This window comes from Mycena indigotica (assembly GCF_014461135.1).
Source record: "Mycena indigotica strain 171206Taipei chromosome Unknown Mind.scaff0003, whole genome shotgun sequence".
In the NCBI taxonomy this organism is placed as follows: domain Eukaryota; kingdom Fungi; phylum Basidiomycota; class Agaricomycetes; order Agaricales; family Mycenaceae; genus Mycena; species Mycena indigotica.
The window spans coordinates 3,471,063-3,486,663 of NW_023503002.1; the positions used below are offsets into that span (position 1 = coordinate 3,471,063).

General features: G+C 52.2%; 1 protein-coding gene across 1 annotated transcript; it reads left to right on the forward strand.

The window, feature by feature from the left end:
• Nucleotides 1-10,729: 10,729 nt before the first annotated feature.
• MIND_00382100 (ATP-dependent DNA helicase) lies at nucleotides 10,730-14,755 on the forward strand (the record flags this gene model as incomplete). The annotated part of the gene is made up of 10 exons (XM_037360653.1): nucleotides 10,730-11,054; nucleotides 11,115-11,669; nucleotides 11,704-12,075; nucleotides 12,124-12,216; nucleotides 12,263-12,270; nucleotides 12,326-13,136; nucleotides 13,412-13,880; nucleotides 13,918-14,031; nucleotides 14,077-14,107; nucleotides 14,156-14,755. The coding sequence occupies 10 exons, from the start codon at nucleotides 10,730-10,732 to the stop codon at nucleotides 14,753-14,755; spliced, it is 3,378 nt and encodes a 1,125-aa protein (XP_037223538.1).
• Nucleotides 14,756-15,601: the final 846 nt, after the last annotated feature.

Consider the following 15,601-nt stretch of genomic DNA (forward strand, 5'->3'; position numbering starts at 1 on the left):
ATTAGATACATGGTCGACGGCTCCGAACTCACAAACTCTGAGCACGTTGTCTGTAGTGGAGAGAGGACACCCGCGAACTTGGCGGTGCAGAAGGTGGTTAGCGGACACGGCGTGGTCGGTCCTCTTGACTGGCGCATATCACAGTCGACAGTGGAAGCCTTGTGTCGTTTCATTCAGCCTTTGTGAGTAACTTTGTGCGAACGAAGCCGGTTGCGATGTTGGCCATCGTATGATACTGTGCCACCACGAGCACATTTACTACTAGGAAAGGGGGTTAACCGGATGAAGCTTTTTTGTTCATTGAATTCCTAAAGAGGCAGTCAACAGAAGGATCTCGTATATATAGGTCGGTTTTTGTACTCCCATCCCAGCTTCTCATCCCACAGTCGCTTCTCAGAGGCCGACGGTTAATGGAAGTTGTCCGAGCTGACGGACGCTCGACTTTCGTCAGTGCGTTCTTTATACAGTCGCCTCACGCGTTCAGCGCCTAAGAACCACGCCTGCCAACTTATCAATAATTATCGGCGTACGAATGCGGCGGCGACGTACAGTGTTCCAAACGCGTCCCTCCATTTCAAGGTAGTCTTGACGGTAGATGCTGACCTCGCATTGCACAAACGCTCCAGGCGCGATTACAGGAAGAGGCGTTGTATCGACTGGTATCGCATCATCGAGGACGTTGATGTTAATCGGCGATCTCCAAAGGTCTACTGTCTGAGGAATATCAGACAGTGAAGGGGCGCTTCGCGCAAACGTACAAGCACGCTGTATTTGTCGACTGACAGCACCATACAGTCGTTGTTTCCGATATCATCGACTGAAACACAGGTCTGGACTTGCAAAGGTACCTGCAGGACGCAGCTCAATTGAGTAAGAAGGCAGGTAGTCAAACGTCTGACGTGAATTTCATTTCTGAAGGCGCGTTCGACGTCATCCAAGAAAGTAGCAGTTCTTTTGAAAGACCCAGCAAAAGCCCCAGGAGGTTGTCGCAGTAGCAGCTCCTGTGGGTGACAGTCAACGCACCATAGCGGCTAAGATAGAATGCAAACAAATGATGCAGGTCCCGTCGTGCGAACGAAGTCGATGGTGGCAAAGACAGTGAGGTGAAATATTTCAACTCTTCCCTCCCACCTGCGCGACGCAATGCGGCGGAGCTGCTCATTGCCCGCAACCGCAGCACGGTCGAGCAACATCAGTCGCAACCTGGTCCGCAGTGTCAATGGGAAATCGTCGAACAGGAGGGAAGCATGCGCCATACCCCGTTTGGCTCGGCGGTGCAACCATTTATACGAAAGCAAATCTTGCCCAAAATGTAAACGAAGAATGTCGTGGGTTTCGAGCAGCGGTTGACGGCGGACTTGCCATGTTTTTTTTGGGGTAGACAGATTGGATCAGCTGTACTTGTGTTGTAAGCGACACCACAAGTAAATAATGGGCGTACGCAAGGATAGCTAAGCAGGGAACACCTCTCACTGCGGAGCTCGAAGACTGCGAATGGCTAAACATAGGACTTCAAGAGACGCGAGTGTGTGACCCGCGTCACACTTGGTGATTCTTGTGACGGAGTCACAACAACGTCAGCGCTGATCTCCTTTCCCCAAAAGAGCCATCGCGGCACCAACTGAATTCTTGAGCGTCATGTACACAATACAAACGACACACAGCTTGCTACTACTCCATTTCGCCTTGAGTGACTATCTCGTACCCCGCATCCTCTTCTCCTATCTGTGATTCTTCAATGGCCGCAACTCGCTCGTCTGTGATCGTGTCCATTTTATCCACGCTAGCAAGAACTTCATCCCCGGCAACCTTGGTTCGTTTGGCTACTTGAAAGATAAGTATATTCCAGGAGACTCATGGGACGGACCAGGGGGCTCCATTGCGTTTCCCGTGCCAACGTGAGACGCGACGCGGTCATTGGCGAGCAGAGCTTGGGGGGCCGCCAACTGGACATTGTCAACGGGAGCCGTCACGCTGCGTCCCAAGCTGACAAGCGTGTGCGCCGCCTCGTCCTCGTCCTTGCTGAGAGCGCGCATGTCTCTTGCGGACATGAACTTCGCACACATCCTCAGGTAGTCCACCTTGAAGGATGGTGATAGAAACAACTGTGGCTGGCGAATGTTCTCAGTTTTTCTCTTTGGACAACAAAAGGGGCAAACCTGTAAAACAATCGTAGCTCACGGGTGGCGTAGCCTGTGTGTCCTTCAAAGTGTAGTGTTTCAGCATAAAACTGACTTCGACCAGGCTGCCAACGAGCTCATCGCGAACTTCGTCGCCCCCGACAAGCGAGTTCTGCTCATTGTAAACTTCCAAGGGACGCACGTGGTAGCGCTTGCACGCTTCCTCGAAGGCGTCCTCGACACCATTGGGAACGCTCCACTCGCCAGGGTGAATAAGCACTATCACAAATTATTGAGATACTGACGCACTGGCATTGCACAGAATAAACTTACCCTTGTCTCCTTCGCGCTTCTTCTCGAAGATAGGCTTAGTGAAACGAAGAACGCTGCCGGATTGGTCGGCCACAATGAAATGGCGAGACTTCGTGTTGTCACAGATGCCCATCTGAATGCGATTGGCACTTTCAAGTTGGCGCTCCCAATCCCGAGCGAATATAGTGCCTTCTAAAATTTGTGAGCGAGGTGGAAATTGAGAATATCCGAAAGTACCTGGTTTCTCAAGCAAGAAGGAGAACTTAGATTTCTCGACCCCGTCGTTGAAAGAGGTACGCCATCCCCCAACTCCATCAACGTTGGCCTGGGAGTCGGAGACCTTACCCACTACAGAAAGGACCGCAACCTTGCCTCGTTTTCCTTCTGCGTCGAGAACGCAGACTATGTGCCCATTATCTTTGCGCTTCCATCCATAGTGCAACTTCTTCGACGCCAAGTACAATGGAGATGAAAGCATATGCTGCTGCAAAGCGACGAGTGCTTATGTGCGTCAGTGCAAGAGGCGGGGAGGTCGACAACGCTTACTGGTCATTGCTAACTTGAACTAAACGAGTAGAGTGCAGTAGGGACCTTCGCTCTGAAGAGCGACGCTGCATACCTGAGGCTTTTTAACATCCTGAGCACAGGAAGGAAGCGCGTTTGTGGGAACAAAAAAGGATTGTATTTTCTGCTTGATGTTCTTAGTTGAACATGGGAGACTTCTCTAACTAGACACCGCCAGAGCTTCGAGGCAGCGGCAGCAGTATGGACTGTTCAGGAGGTGGTCGAATCCACCGCGATCAATCTCTCCTCCTTGAAGATCTTCGAAATTTTCTTTGCGCTGATAAACCACTTCTAAACAGGGTACAATTCAGCGGCGTCCAAAGTATGAGTGGCACACGTACCACACGCCACACATGGCACCCGAATGCATATTTCTCTTCCAAGATCTCGAGGCGACCGAGCTCCGCTACGACAGCGAACATACTCCCAGGTTTCAGGTACACCTCTTCGTTGCCTTTCAAGGGTAGCTCCGCGCTGCTGAGCGGGTGGTCACGCAATTCCCTATGGGCCTCCCAATTAACTGAGTTCTGCATGGCGGTGTCAGTATAACAACGGTCTTCCTAAATGCACTTTACCCAAAAAGTATCGATGTCGCATTGCACTGTGATACTACTGGTATCAAGGGTGGTGGCATTATTAGACCATTTGTCAACAGTTCCATAGACCTATCGCTCTAAGCAAGTGTAAGGAGGTCATTAAAACAGGCCTACGACGTCAGGCTCGAATTCCCATTTGGCGATGAAATTTAGGGAGTTCAAGTTGCCTTCAAAGACCTCCCGCAACAGAGGGGCGTCGAGAGTAGGCGCACCTAGGAGCAGGGTCTGGAGGAGTCAACAGAAGGACCTGTAGGCAGCGCTGGCAGAACACCCACATGATTGCCGTGGTCGTCCACCTTGAAATCCACCAGACGGCCAGGGAATATGATCTCCAAAGGTGAGTCGTCCTGCATAGTTAGGTATTTCCTAATGAATTTCGGCCCCACGTCTGCGGTTGGGGGACCGAGATAAAAGTCCTCATGCAGAGTTAACAGAGGAAGGTGAGTCATGATAGCACGATAACTGCAGTTCACCTCTTTGGCCTTAAATAAATGTACCGCGGCCGTGAGAATCTATGGCCAGATATTGCAACTTGCGCCGAGACAAGGAAGGAATGAAGAAGGTGTGAACGAGCGGAGGCGGTTCCATTTCAAGAGGACATATTACGAATACTTGATTACAAACATCAGAAGATCGCCGTCACAGGCGCAGGTTTCGCTTAACCACCGTTCCGGGTGAACTAGCCCACCAGCTGAATAGAACTGTTAGTTCCTTCGTCGGAGCATATCAAGTGACGCTTACCTTTTCAGGAACAGCGCGATATCCCCCGTGTTATGCACCACGTCAGCGGGGTGGACGAACTGCCCGGAGCGTTGGCAAGTCACCAGTACATCTCCAGTGATCATGGGGCCCACAGGCAAGGCGCCAACGAGGGCATGCTTATTGGCAAGTAGCATGTTGCGCGTGTCGCTCTGCTCCGTCGAATTGAAGAAGATTCCCAGTACCACGTCTTTGAACTTCGCGAAGGCAGGGGGCAGAGGTGGCTGAAGTAGGACAAACCGGTCGCAAGTTACTCCACCAAGATAGTCAAAGCGCGATCCGTGAATGGTGGTCGTGTTTAGTTCGGTCCCTCCTGTGCGACGATCCAGCCAGAACTCCGGAAGGAGGTCTTCGAATCCTCTCGCGCTCGCAAGAGAGCCGTTGACAGGGACAGTAACGAAGAGGGAAGTAGTGGATAAAACCGGGTACAAGATTCCTCCAACCCAATTGGCGTGGAAAACCTAAAGCAAGGGTGAGTTGCCATCGAAGCTGAGACTGCAGTGGCATACCTTCTCTTGCAGGAAGTCCATTTTGCGCCGTATCCCCATAAGCTGCGTTTCCCGGATATTGGACGATGTCCACAGGCTAGCGTGAGGCAAATGCACCCGCTTATGCACCATCATCTTGTTAAGGCAGAGTCGCTTATCGCAAAGGTCGACGGTGGTGCGCATGGCAAAAATGGGATCAAGACACCCTGTTGCGAAGTGCTCGCCGAGAACATCAGGTTCTTCGGACAGACTCCTAAAACGAACAACGAGACGGTGCCGATCGTATTGGACGTTGCGAAACTTCATTGCGCAAGTCCCGGGCACGCAGTCAGTCAAACCCTGGTGCGGTGGACGATGAGAGCTGACTACGACTTTATTCCCCCTGCGACTCATCTCTATTTTGAAGCCACGCAAGTCGAAGGCCCCAGACGTCATAGTTGCGCCGTCCCGCACTCGGGTATCGCCATCGCGTGCGTGTTTTGGGTGCTGAATGATGATGGCGGAAGGCGTGGACGAGTATCGCCTGTCGTGTGTGCAAGTAGGTGCCGAGCCACAGATCAACCGCGGTTTCTTGACTACTTTCACTAGATGTGTAAGTAAACGTAGTCGGAGGCTCCGTGTAATCGACGAAATCGTGATGATGCAAGTTCGATGTGAGGCTGGACTCCGTCTTGAGGCTTGATTCCCTGTTGTACACCCTCTCTTCCCAAGATTCCAAAGAGGGGACCGGTGACTCGCTACGCCTCTCCTCCTCATCCTCGTCCCCCTCTTCGATACCACCAGAATCGCGCTTGAATCGCAGATGCTTGCCGGCCCAAAGGGATTTCTCCTTGTAGGCCGCAACGAACATATTCGTCTGAGTAGCGTGCACGTAAGGGGCCCATGCGCTTATATCTGCACCTTTATATCCCATCTCCTCCAGGATTTTGGTGAGTGGTTGCTGGCCGCCCTTGCCCGTGATGAAGTTCAAGTTAGGCACAAACCAAGACTGACCATCCTCCATGAATTCCTCGTCTAGCAACCGCATGCCAAAAGAGCCCGCTATGCCACCATTATACGACGCCAAAACGTCCATCACGGGAAGAAGTTGGTCGCCCAAAATGGACCGCAGAGCGTAAAAGATTCGGTCGTGGATGTATATGTGGACCTGAGATCGGAGCACGGAGTTGCATTGCGACAGAGACAGGAGGTCGAACAATTTCATGGAGCGATGGACCATGCGCCAGAGTTCGGGAGGTAACCCGACATCCAAGGTGGGCGGAAGGTCCAACTGCAAAGGCTCCCCGCTAACATTGTCGTCGCTGTCGATAGGAGAGATAGCGGCTGCTTCTGCGTCAGATAAACGACATCAAGCGTGGAGTACACACCGACATGCTCCTCTACTGGGGAGGTGCTTGATGACCGACCTGATCACAAGGAAAGTCGTCAACTTCGCTAAAGGCAATCGGCGCACTCACTGTGGCCCAATGGTGGAGATGGAGTCAGGGTGTCGTCCTCGATGGGCACCGCTCGAACGCGGCGACCTTGGCGAATATAGGTAAAAAGTCGGCTTGTAATTTCGTCGAAAACCAGCTCCTCTTCGTCCGCACTGTCGTATGAATCGTAAGTCCAAGCTGGCGACGGAGCATCCAGCGTCGGCACTACAAACGGCGCGTCACGCATTTCCGCAGCTGTAGACCGTTAGGCTGAGGTGAGCGATTCCCAAATGAATAGTACACACTCAGAGTGTTATCAGCCTGCGGGGATGACACTGTAGCAACCGAAAAATATGCAACTATTAGTAAAAGAAGACAGTGGACACTATTTCTACGAACCCTGCAACTCGGGGCGCTCAGCAAGAGGTCCACCCGACCCTCGCCCCGACTGACGACCTTCCTCGACCGTTTCGTTTATGACTAAGTTACTATCTACAGGAAACTGATGTTCTGCGTTCATCGGAGTGGATGGAAAGGCGTGTTAAGAAGATCTTGGGCTGCAGTGCAACGGCGGGCGAATTCCTCGTTAGCGGGGAGCGACAAGTACGCAAGAAACTCCTCGAAATCTTAAATACGGGTCAGCTTTGTCGTGTGATTCGATCCGACTGTGAGTAGCGCACCCTCCATGCAGCTAAGTCCTAACATGGACGCGGTCTCGTCCATGACATACGGTTCCATCGTGTAATATGGGGTCCATATGTTTCCGGCCTCCTCTCTCCCCACGCCGAAGCTTCCCCTCCAAGTCCATTGTGCTTTCTACGCCACTGGCCGCGCGACCGCGGGGAACGCTTGCCGCGAATGCATCGTAGGAGAATGTGGAGAACTCGAGATGCACCATGTGAGAGATCTGGGCGTCTTCGAAGGATGCGGTGGTAATAAAGAAACCTGTTTCGACGGGCTCAATGTCGATTGTCCCAGAGAACGGGGCGGCTGTTCCCATTTCGGCCATGCGACTCCCTACAGTGTTCATATTCTGCATGGAATATCAGTACGTCGTAGAGCGGGTCGTATGAGGTCGTACTGGAAGAATACGGGGCGAAGTCGTGCAGAAAGGCGCGAAAGGTAGAATGTGGGCGGTCGGAGATTCAAACAACATCTTCCCACGACTTATCTACGTAGCCATCACCAAAACATAGCCCATTACGTCTGAGAAGCAAGAAGCGTTGCCCTGACCAAAGTCTAATTTACACTGCGCAGCTAAATTAAGATTTACAATTCAACGGCGCGGAAATCCTCCGCGGAACCGACAGCGCTTGTTCTCGCACATTCCCGACAACATCCAGTCGAAGTCGACGTCCTGAGCAAGTAGCCGAGCCTCCGGCGCCTCTCCAAATGTGACCTTACAAACTCCGTTAGAACGACCCATCCTCCAGTTACGCACGCGACGCGGACACTCATATCCACAAGGGCCATCGAGGTCGCGCGAGCTCACGAGCATTTCCAGCCACGGGAAAAGCGGTCCGATCTCATTGCCAACGAACTCGATATACCAAATCCAGGAAATGGATGGTGCCCATCCCGGCATCGAAAGGCGGTCCCTAGTCAGTCGAGGGTAAGGACAGACAAGGTACTCCCCGCCTAGAAAGTTCATCTGGGACGTGAACCGTGCCGTAAAGATGGTGGGCAGCACTGATGGTCCAGACGCGACGAGCAGGTAAATAACTTTATTCTAGGCATGGCAACAGATTAGCAATCGCGTACAGCACAAGAAATCGCCTCACATGGCTTTCGTGGGTGAAGGCGAAACAATCCTCCACCCTTCCTTCGTATTCCTCCCGACGGATCCCGTTGATGTGGCTACGATGGAGTCCATTAGCTTCTCCAGACGGGCTGAGTGTAGCACCTACCGCTTAAACCCAAGCATATTCTCGAACAATTGTCGCCAAGTGTCTACAGCGCTTGATGTGCACAGAATTTCCATGCAGCTTATATTGGCGTCCTTGTCTTCCTGGGCCGAAAAAGTGACCAACGCCAATGGGATTGCCGACACTACCGCAGATCGCGTCTTTTCTAGGAGGCGCAAGAAATAGACGACTACAGCGCGCGGCTGTGGAGCTTGATGGCCGTTAGTTACGGCGATAAACGGGGCAAGGCGATCTTCAACGCGTTGATAAAACACATCGCGCCCGGTGGCACGAGTGAGGAGATTGCACTGCGATAGGTAGCGGAAGTCTGGCCACGGGCACCACTCCATGATGGCGGTAACGCAGCCCACGGAAGAGAAAGCCTTTGCAGCAGCCATGGAGGGAGAACTTGGGGATCGAGGAAGAAACATATACATTGGCCAGCTTCTTAAGTACATCAGGTGCACAGTATGTCACGCCCAATCAACGCCTCTCTTACAAGCCTACCCCTTGATCAGATGGCACGGAGTACGTGAATCTAAGAAACGCTCACATCTTGACAATTGCCTTCGCCGAGATGATATCTCGGTCTGTCATATCATCCACGCCATCTTCTGTCCAGCGGCTTCCATCGTTGAACTCTGTGCGAACGACCAAAATGTTGCCGTACCAAGGCAGTGGCGACCGAGGTAGCAAGTGATGTATAATCTCGCTCTCCGGCTGGTCGTGGTAAGGATTGATAAGAGGATCCACTGGCTGAGGTAGGCAAAAAACCACATAAGCGTAATCGAGGGGGTCGGGGTCATCCATTGGCCAGTTACGGATGATTGCGAGGGACGATGGCACGTCCACAGAAGCCGTATGCCGCTCGTAGGCAGGGGTAACCCACCAGTAAGAATCGACGTCACGGGCATTTGCAGCCTTCTCGACGCCAACCATGAATGGGACGTCCACGAACATGGGGGTAGTGCACCCAGTAGGGAACAAGAGTCCCACAACGCTATCGCTGCCTGTTTCCTTCTACCAATATCATTAAACTTTTGAGTCGTGAGGCGGGCGAAGCAAATACCAATTTCAGGCCTTGAATGGTACATTGACGCTCTGCGATGACTTCCCGAGTAAAGGAAGGTACGGAACGGGGTGACTCGATGTCCATGTTGTCCTAGGCCCTATGCAAGAAGGGCAGACTTTATATGGCACATCGAAAAGATGACTCCTGAGTGTTGAGTAAACGCGCATAAGTCACAAGGTCACACGATGTGACAACAGCTTGTGACGTACTCAATTCTAACCGTCTTGAACCAGACGGACTTCTCCGAAATCGCACAGGTTGACCGGGAGATAGCTGCGCTGACATCTCAACTAATTCTGGCTGGCTATACGGGAGGACACAACTCATTTTGTTGGCATCTGGTACGAACTCGACTACCGTTTAATCACTATTCCACTCCTCGCTGTCCCATCCTAAACTTGGGGTGCTGGCTGTGGATGAGCTACCAAGGGAACTTGTCACAAACTCATAGTCGTCATCAGAACTCGACGCGTCTTCCTAACATGTGTTAGGCCCCCATTCCATGTTGCAAAGATAGTGTGCGTACGGAAGACACCTCGCGGTGGCGAGCCCGCACCAGCTTGATGGTCTTTGCCCTCACGACATAGGTCTACTCAACAAGTTAGCTAGGAACAGACACACGCGAGAAAAGCCTCCATGATGGACCTCCGTCTCCTCCGACAATGCACTTCCCTCCACGCGTCGCAACAACTCACAATCGGCGACGACGGTATCGCCAGAAGTCAAGGGGAATCTGGCCGGAGAAGTCCGCATTCGATAAGGTTCATACATCCAGTCGTTTACGGGAAGCAAAATCTTGGGAAAGAGCTCGCCCGGCGACATGTGAACGACGATCTTGTCTTGGGAACACCAGCTTTGAAACCGCAGACGCTGGCGTTGCAGGTCAGAACGGTGACAAAAATGCTAGCACACCCACCTGTGGACTGCCAAACAGAGATCGTCGATCTGTGGCGACAACTTCATTTAGTACGTGCATTTGCGCATCCCATGGCTCCGCGAAAGCAAAGACGTCCCATCCATATCTGCCCCAATCAGGCATGCCGAGCGTGAAACAGACTTCTTCGCCGTGTCGGATGAATGCAGGGAAGTCCGTCAGTTCTCCCATGATCACGCATCCGAAACTGTCGCTGGGCGCCATGTCACGGACCACAGTGAATGAACTCCCGTTTGGGGTGCTCAACGGAGGCGGGTGGAAGTCGAGGTGATAGCGAGCGTTGCCTATGAAGTTTTGGCCATGTCGGTGCAGCGCAGAGATAAGGTGAGTCGGTTTCAAAGTGCAATCTGGCGTCAACATCTGGGCTCCAGCACCAGCTCGACTGTGAATAAGGCCACGCAAAACATTCGCCAGAAGCAAGGAGGGTTCCGTGGAGTCAAGCATGCGGCGGTCTGGGACGAAACGCTCCTAGAGAAGAGGATTTATAGGCCGCGATGTAGTGGTCTTGCCACCTTGAAGACCGAGCCTCCTGCCCTCCCCCCCAACGCACTAGTCAGGCGACGATATGGAAGAAGCCCTTGCGTCCCATACGCTACCATCTGCCTTTGAGTTACTCCACAATTTCTGCCAGCTTCCCAGACGAGCGAAATCGACATGGAAGTCTCTCTTCCAATACATTTCCACTTTGGACCCACTCCTCCAACAACGAATCATCGCTGCGGCTAAAGTGACACCCGGCAAGAAGAGGAAGCAGACAACTCAGTCTGCGGAACAGTTGGGCGCACCTCCTCAGAAACGAGCCAAACCGAACGACGCGGGACCTCCCGAAGTGAAGGCAGAGTTATCGGAAGACTTCCTTCGAGTCCCTTCCGACGCCGTGATACGAGAATGTGTAACTAGGTAAAAGTACCGTCACCGTGTGCTATAGTGGATGTTGAATCCCACTTTAGGTTTATCGACCGCACTGGCAACTTTGCACTTGCCAAAAAAACCTGCATCGTCTGCTCGCGAAGGCATGTTTGCGACGGGTTTCGTACAATTACCTATGGCGCGAATCCCAAATAAGCATCTACTCCAACCAACGCATCCCCATCCTGCCCATCGTTTAATTGAAGGCGCGCTCTTCGACAACACGGCTTCAAGAGACAGTATGAATGATATCTGCGAAAGCTGCCTCCATTCCCTTAACAGAAGCGAACGACCTAAACTCTCGCTTTCAAACAATCTGTGGCTGGGGGACGTCCCGTTCCAGCTACAGATACTCACATTGCCGGAGCAACTCTTGGTCGCCCTCTACTTCCCAACTGCGTACATAACGAAGATCTTTCCAAAGAACGTGACCCCCGTTGCGAGCAACGACGCCCAACTCTTTTCTAACGAGAAGCTGCGAGGGAATGTGTCCACTTTTCGACTACCGACTTCGGAAATCGCCGACATGGTTGCTGGTCTTCTAGTTCCCAAACCTTCTATCCTGTTAGCTGCGTTGATTGGGGTGACTTTCGTGGGTGTAGGGAAACGGGGGGCTGAAGTGTCTTCCAGGGCTGTTTAGAGTTCGACGAAAACGGGTGCATGACGCTCTCATGTGGCTAAAACAAAATAACCGGCTGTACGAAGACGTCGTTATCTCTCAAGAGAGACTGCTTTCGTTGCCAGAGGACGCTGTGCCTGATGAGATTCTGGATAACGTCCGGTTTTCTGACGACATCGCCGCAGTAGGTCGCGAGCATGCGGGACATGTCCCACAAGAAGACGTGGATATTGACTTGCTGCTCGGGGATGAGATGGAGGACATCAATGAACCGCAAACCGCGGACATCCTTGCGCGGGGGGGCGACGAATTAGCAGCGGAACACTACACAGATTCCGAAGAGGAACGTATGCACGCGCTCAATGAAGCTCTGGAATTGGAAGGTGCGATACTATCTCACAGTTCTCTTACCTTTCTTCAACTCTGTTCAGACCCTCTGGATCACGACGAGTCTGAGGATGAGCAAAGCCGCGGCGAGCAATCCGGAATATCCGATCGAGCTCAAAGCGACACAAGCACGGAGTGTGCGTAAAGTATCAGATGATCCTGCCGAACACTAAATGTCCTCAGGTCCGCCCGTATTTCCTCTGCAGGCCCACGGAGTTATCGACGTAGGCGGAGACAATATACCAGATGCGACAAATTTTCGCCCATGCTGTTGAAAACATGTTCCCTGCAGAGACCGCACAAGATTACGGGATACGGAAGGGTAGCGCATTCGTCAATGAATACGGTAGGAGGGATGAGAACCACGAACGGTTTGACGGAGGTCCATCCAACCCTAATCACCTGTTGGGGGCGTTTCCCATTCTCTTCCCGTATGGCTTGGGAGGGTTTGAAGTCGATCGACCGGTCAAGATCTCATATGAGGAGCAAGTCAAGTGGGCACTCCAGCATACGTCGGGCCGGTTTCGCCGCCACACTTCATTCATCTTCCAAGTGTTTGGGGTCCTCTGGAAGCGCCAAGTTTGTCGCTCCGCGGCTCTACACGTCGATCACGACAAGTTCTTATCCGATTACGGCGAATTCATGCGATTAAGGCCTAAGGACTTGTTGGACGCAAGTGAGGAGGAAAACCATCAGGTCACCATCTCTAACCCCGTCCTCCGCCTTCTGCGTCAACACATCACGACCGTGCGCTCCAAAGTTGTCGGAACTGACGAAAACCGTGTCGGAATAAGAGCCCAGATATGGGGTATGACACTAAAATTCAATCCTCCAACAATATGGACCACCATCAACTTATCCGACACCAATGACCCTATCGCCCAAGTGCTAGCTGGACAAGAAATCGACTTGGACAACTTCATAGCTAAGGCCGGACCTAACGCCTCCGAGAGGGCCCGCATCATCTCAACTGACCCATTTGCCGCAGCAGAGTATTTCCACCTCGTGGTGAAACTGGTGCTGTCTGAGATGATCGGTGTGACAGTCGGCGCCAAAGGTGCATTTTCGAGGAGAGAAGGAATATTTGGCGTAGTAAATGGCTACATTGGCACCGTGGAAGCGCAAGGTCGTGGTTCGCTCCACCTGCACATTCTATTCTGGTTGCAAGGGGCGCCGACGGCCGATGAGATGCAAAAGGCGTTGAAGTCCGACTCCTTTCGAAGCAAAATTCGAAATTTCATTCATCATAATATACGGGCCGACGTACCGCGCTGACAGAGAAGTCACGTCAACGTGGCCAAAAATCAAGCGTGGCTTACTCAAGACCGATAGACCCGCGTTTACCCGACTACGCTGAACGACAACAAAGAACTGAAGAGCGCAACGCTGCGGTGCTCCAGTCCCACCAATGTTCGCTATACTACTGTCTCAAAAATAGGAGTGGAAAATTAATATGCAAACGGGGACACCCCTGGCCGACGTACGACGACGACTGGGTGGACAGCGAGGGGAATTGGGGACCCAAAAGACGATCTAGCTTTATTAATCCTTGGAACCCGCCAATTTTCTCTGTTACCCGCTCTAACATGGATATCAAGCTCTTGACTAATTCCTGGGAAACCAAGGACATCGCCTTCTACATAACGCTGTATATTGCGAAGAAACAAGTCCAGGCTGCTAACGCCTCCGCGATCCTGTCGACCAGCAAAGCTTTCGCCCGACGACAAGGGGGAAGTGTCCTCAACAAATACTATTCAGAAAATCAACAAAAAAATGCTTCAACAATGCGCAAATACACTTGGTCGACAATATGAACTCAGCGGTCCTGAGGTGGTAAGCTACTTGATGGGCTGGGGCGATCGTTACATCTCCCATACCTTTGTCAAAATCTACTGGGACTCGGCGACGGCGGCCCTGCGGAGGGCTTTTCCTCACCTTGTGCATTCAGCTGGGTCCGCACAGCTACTGGCGTCGATCTTATACTGACATTCCGACAGGGGCGACGGTGTGAAGCACTCGGAAGGAGAGGTAAATTTTCGACTCGTCCTATACCTCGAGCTTCTGATGCAACTCCAGCGAGTGAAGCTGCAGATGGAAGACGGGAAACTCGTCGTCCAAGACCAATTAAGCCAGTACGCCGATAGAGGGGACACGTTGCTACACATGAACCTATACGATTTTCTCCTCTTAACCTACCACGATGGGCAAGTAAAAGCACGCGAAACAGAAGATAATGACGCAGTTCCAGCAGTCAGACGACGAGGCAGGCCACCCAGCGAGAGACACCCCTACCTCGAGTCCTCAGAGCGCAGAGGAGCAAGGGTGATACGCGGGCCAAAGCAAGAGACTGCGCTGCATATCGTGGGCAGATGGTTGCCCAGCCGAGCCGACTCTCAACAAGAATATTATTCAGCACAGCTGCTGCTTCTACTCAAGCCCTGGCGAAAACTAAGTGACTTGCACAACGGCCACGACTGTTTCGTGGACGCGCGCGTGGCCTTCGAAGGCAGCGCTCCAGCCGAAATTCACCGCCTAATCACAAATATCGAATACTACCATGAGTGCTCCTCCAGCGCAAAGCGCGACGCAGGACTGAGTACGGCGACGCGGATGGTTTCGCAGGCCACACGTCGATACCGGCCACCAACAGTGACTTCTCCCCTCCACTGGCAGTAACATACACCGAACAAGACGTCATTAATGCACGAGCTTGTAAATTCACTGCCGCTGAACTAGCGTACGGCAATCGTGCAATGGAGGTCGCACGTGCAGCCGGAATGTTTGGCAACAATCATAACCCTGCGGTGGCGGAACGCCCTCTGCTAAAACCTGTATCGGAAGCTGATGGTTCTCGATATCGAGAATGGGAAGCTAAAGTCGCACAGATTTCACGCACTTTGCCTGTAGCCCAAAGCCCAACTCCGTCCTCCGCTGATCGGGGTGGGATAGACTCCTCTTTGAGGTTTCCTAACGACACCGACACGCCGATGGTCCGTGTAATACCCGGACAAGGGGCCCATGTTCGTACTTCTCAACAACAGTGGGCTGTAGACCGATTGAACGAGGAACAACAACGAGCTCATAACATCGTGGAATCCCATCTGCTACGTCATCTTAAGGGTGAATCTCCCCCTCAACTCCTAATGATTATCCAAGGCGAAGGAGGAACGGGGAAAACTGCGGTGCTGGAAGCGATTACCCACACCTTCGACTTTCATAACTCAAGATCGTTGTTAGCCAAAACAGGTACAACTGGCATATCCGCAAAGCTTGGTTTCAGGGCAAACGCTGCACCATTGGGCCGCCATTCCCTTCAACGTATCGGAAAAAGAGGATTGGATTAGCAGTATGTGTTGATTATCTTGAAAGAGACGCACTGATGAGCTTCAACTCAGAAAGCGGGAAGAAAATCGTCGATAGGAGAAAGCGAAACATCTTACCTACTCGCTATCTCGTCGTCGACGAGTTCTCCATGCTCACTAAGAAAGTATTAGCGAAGTTATCACACATCATGGGCTTCGT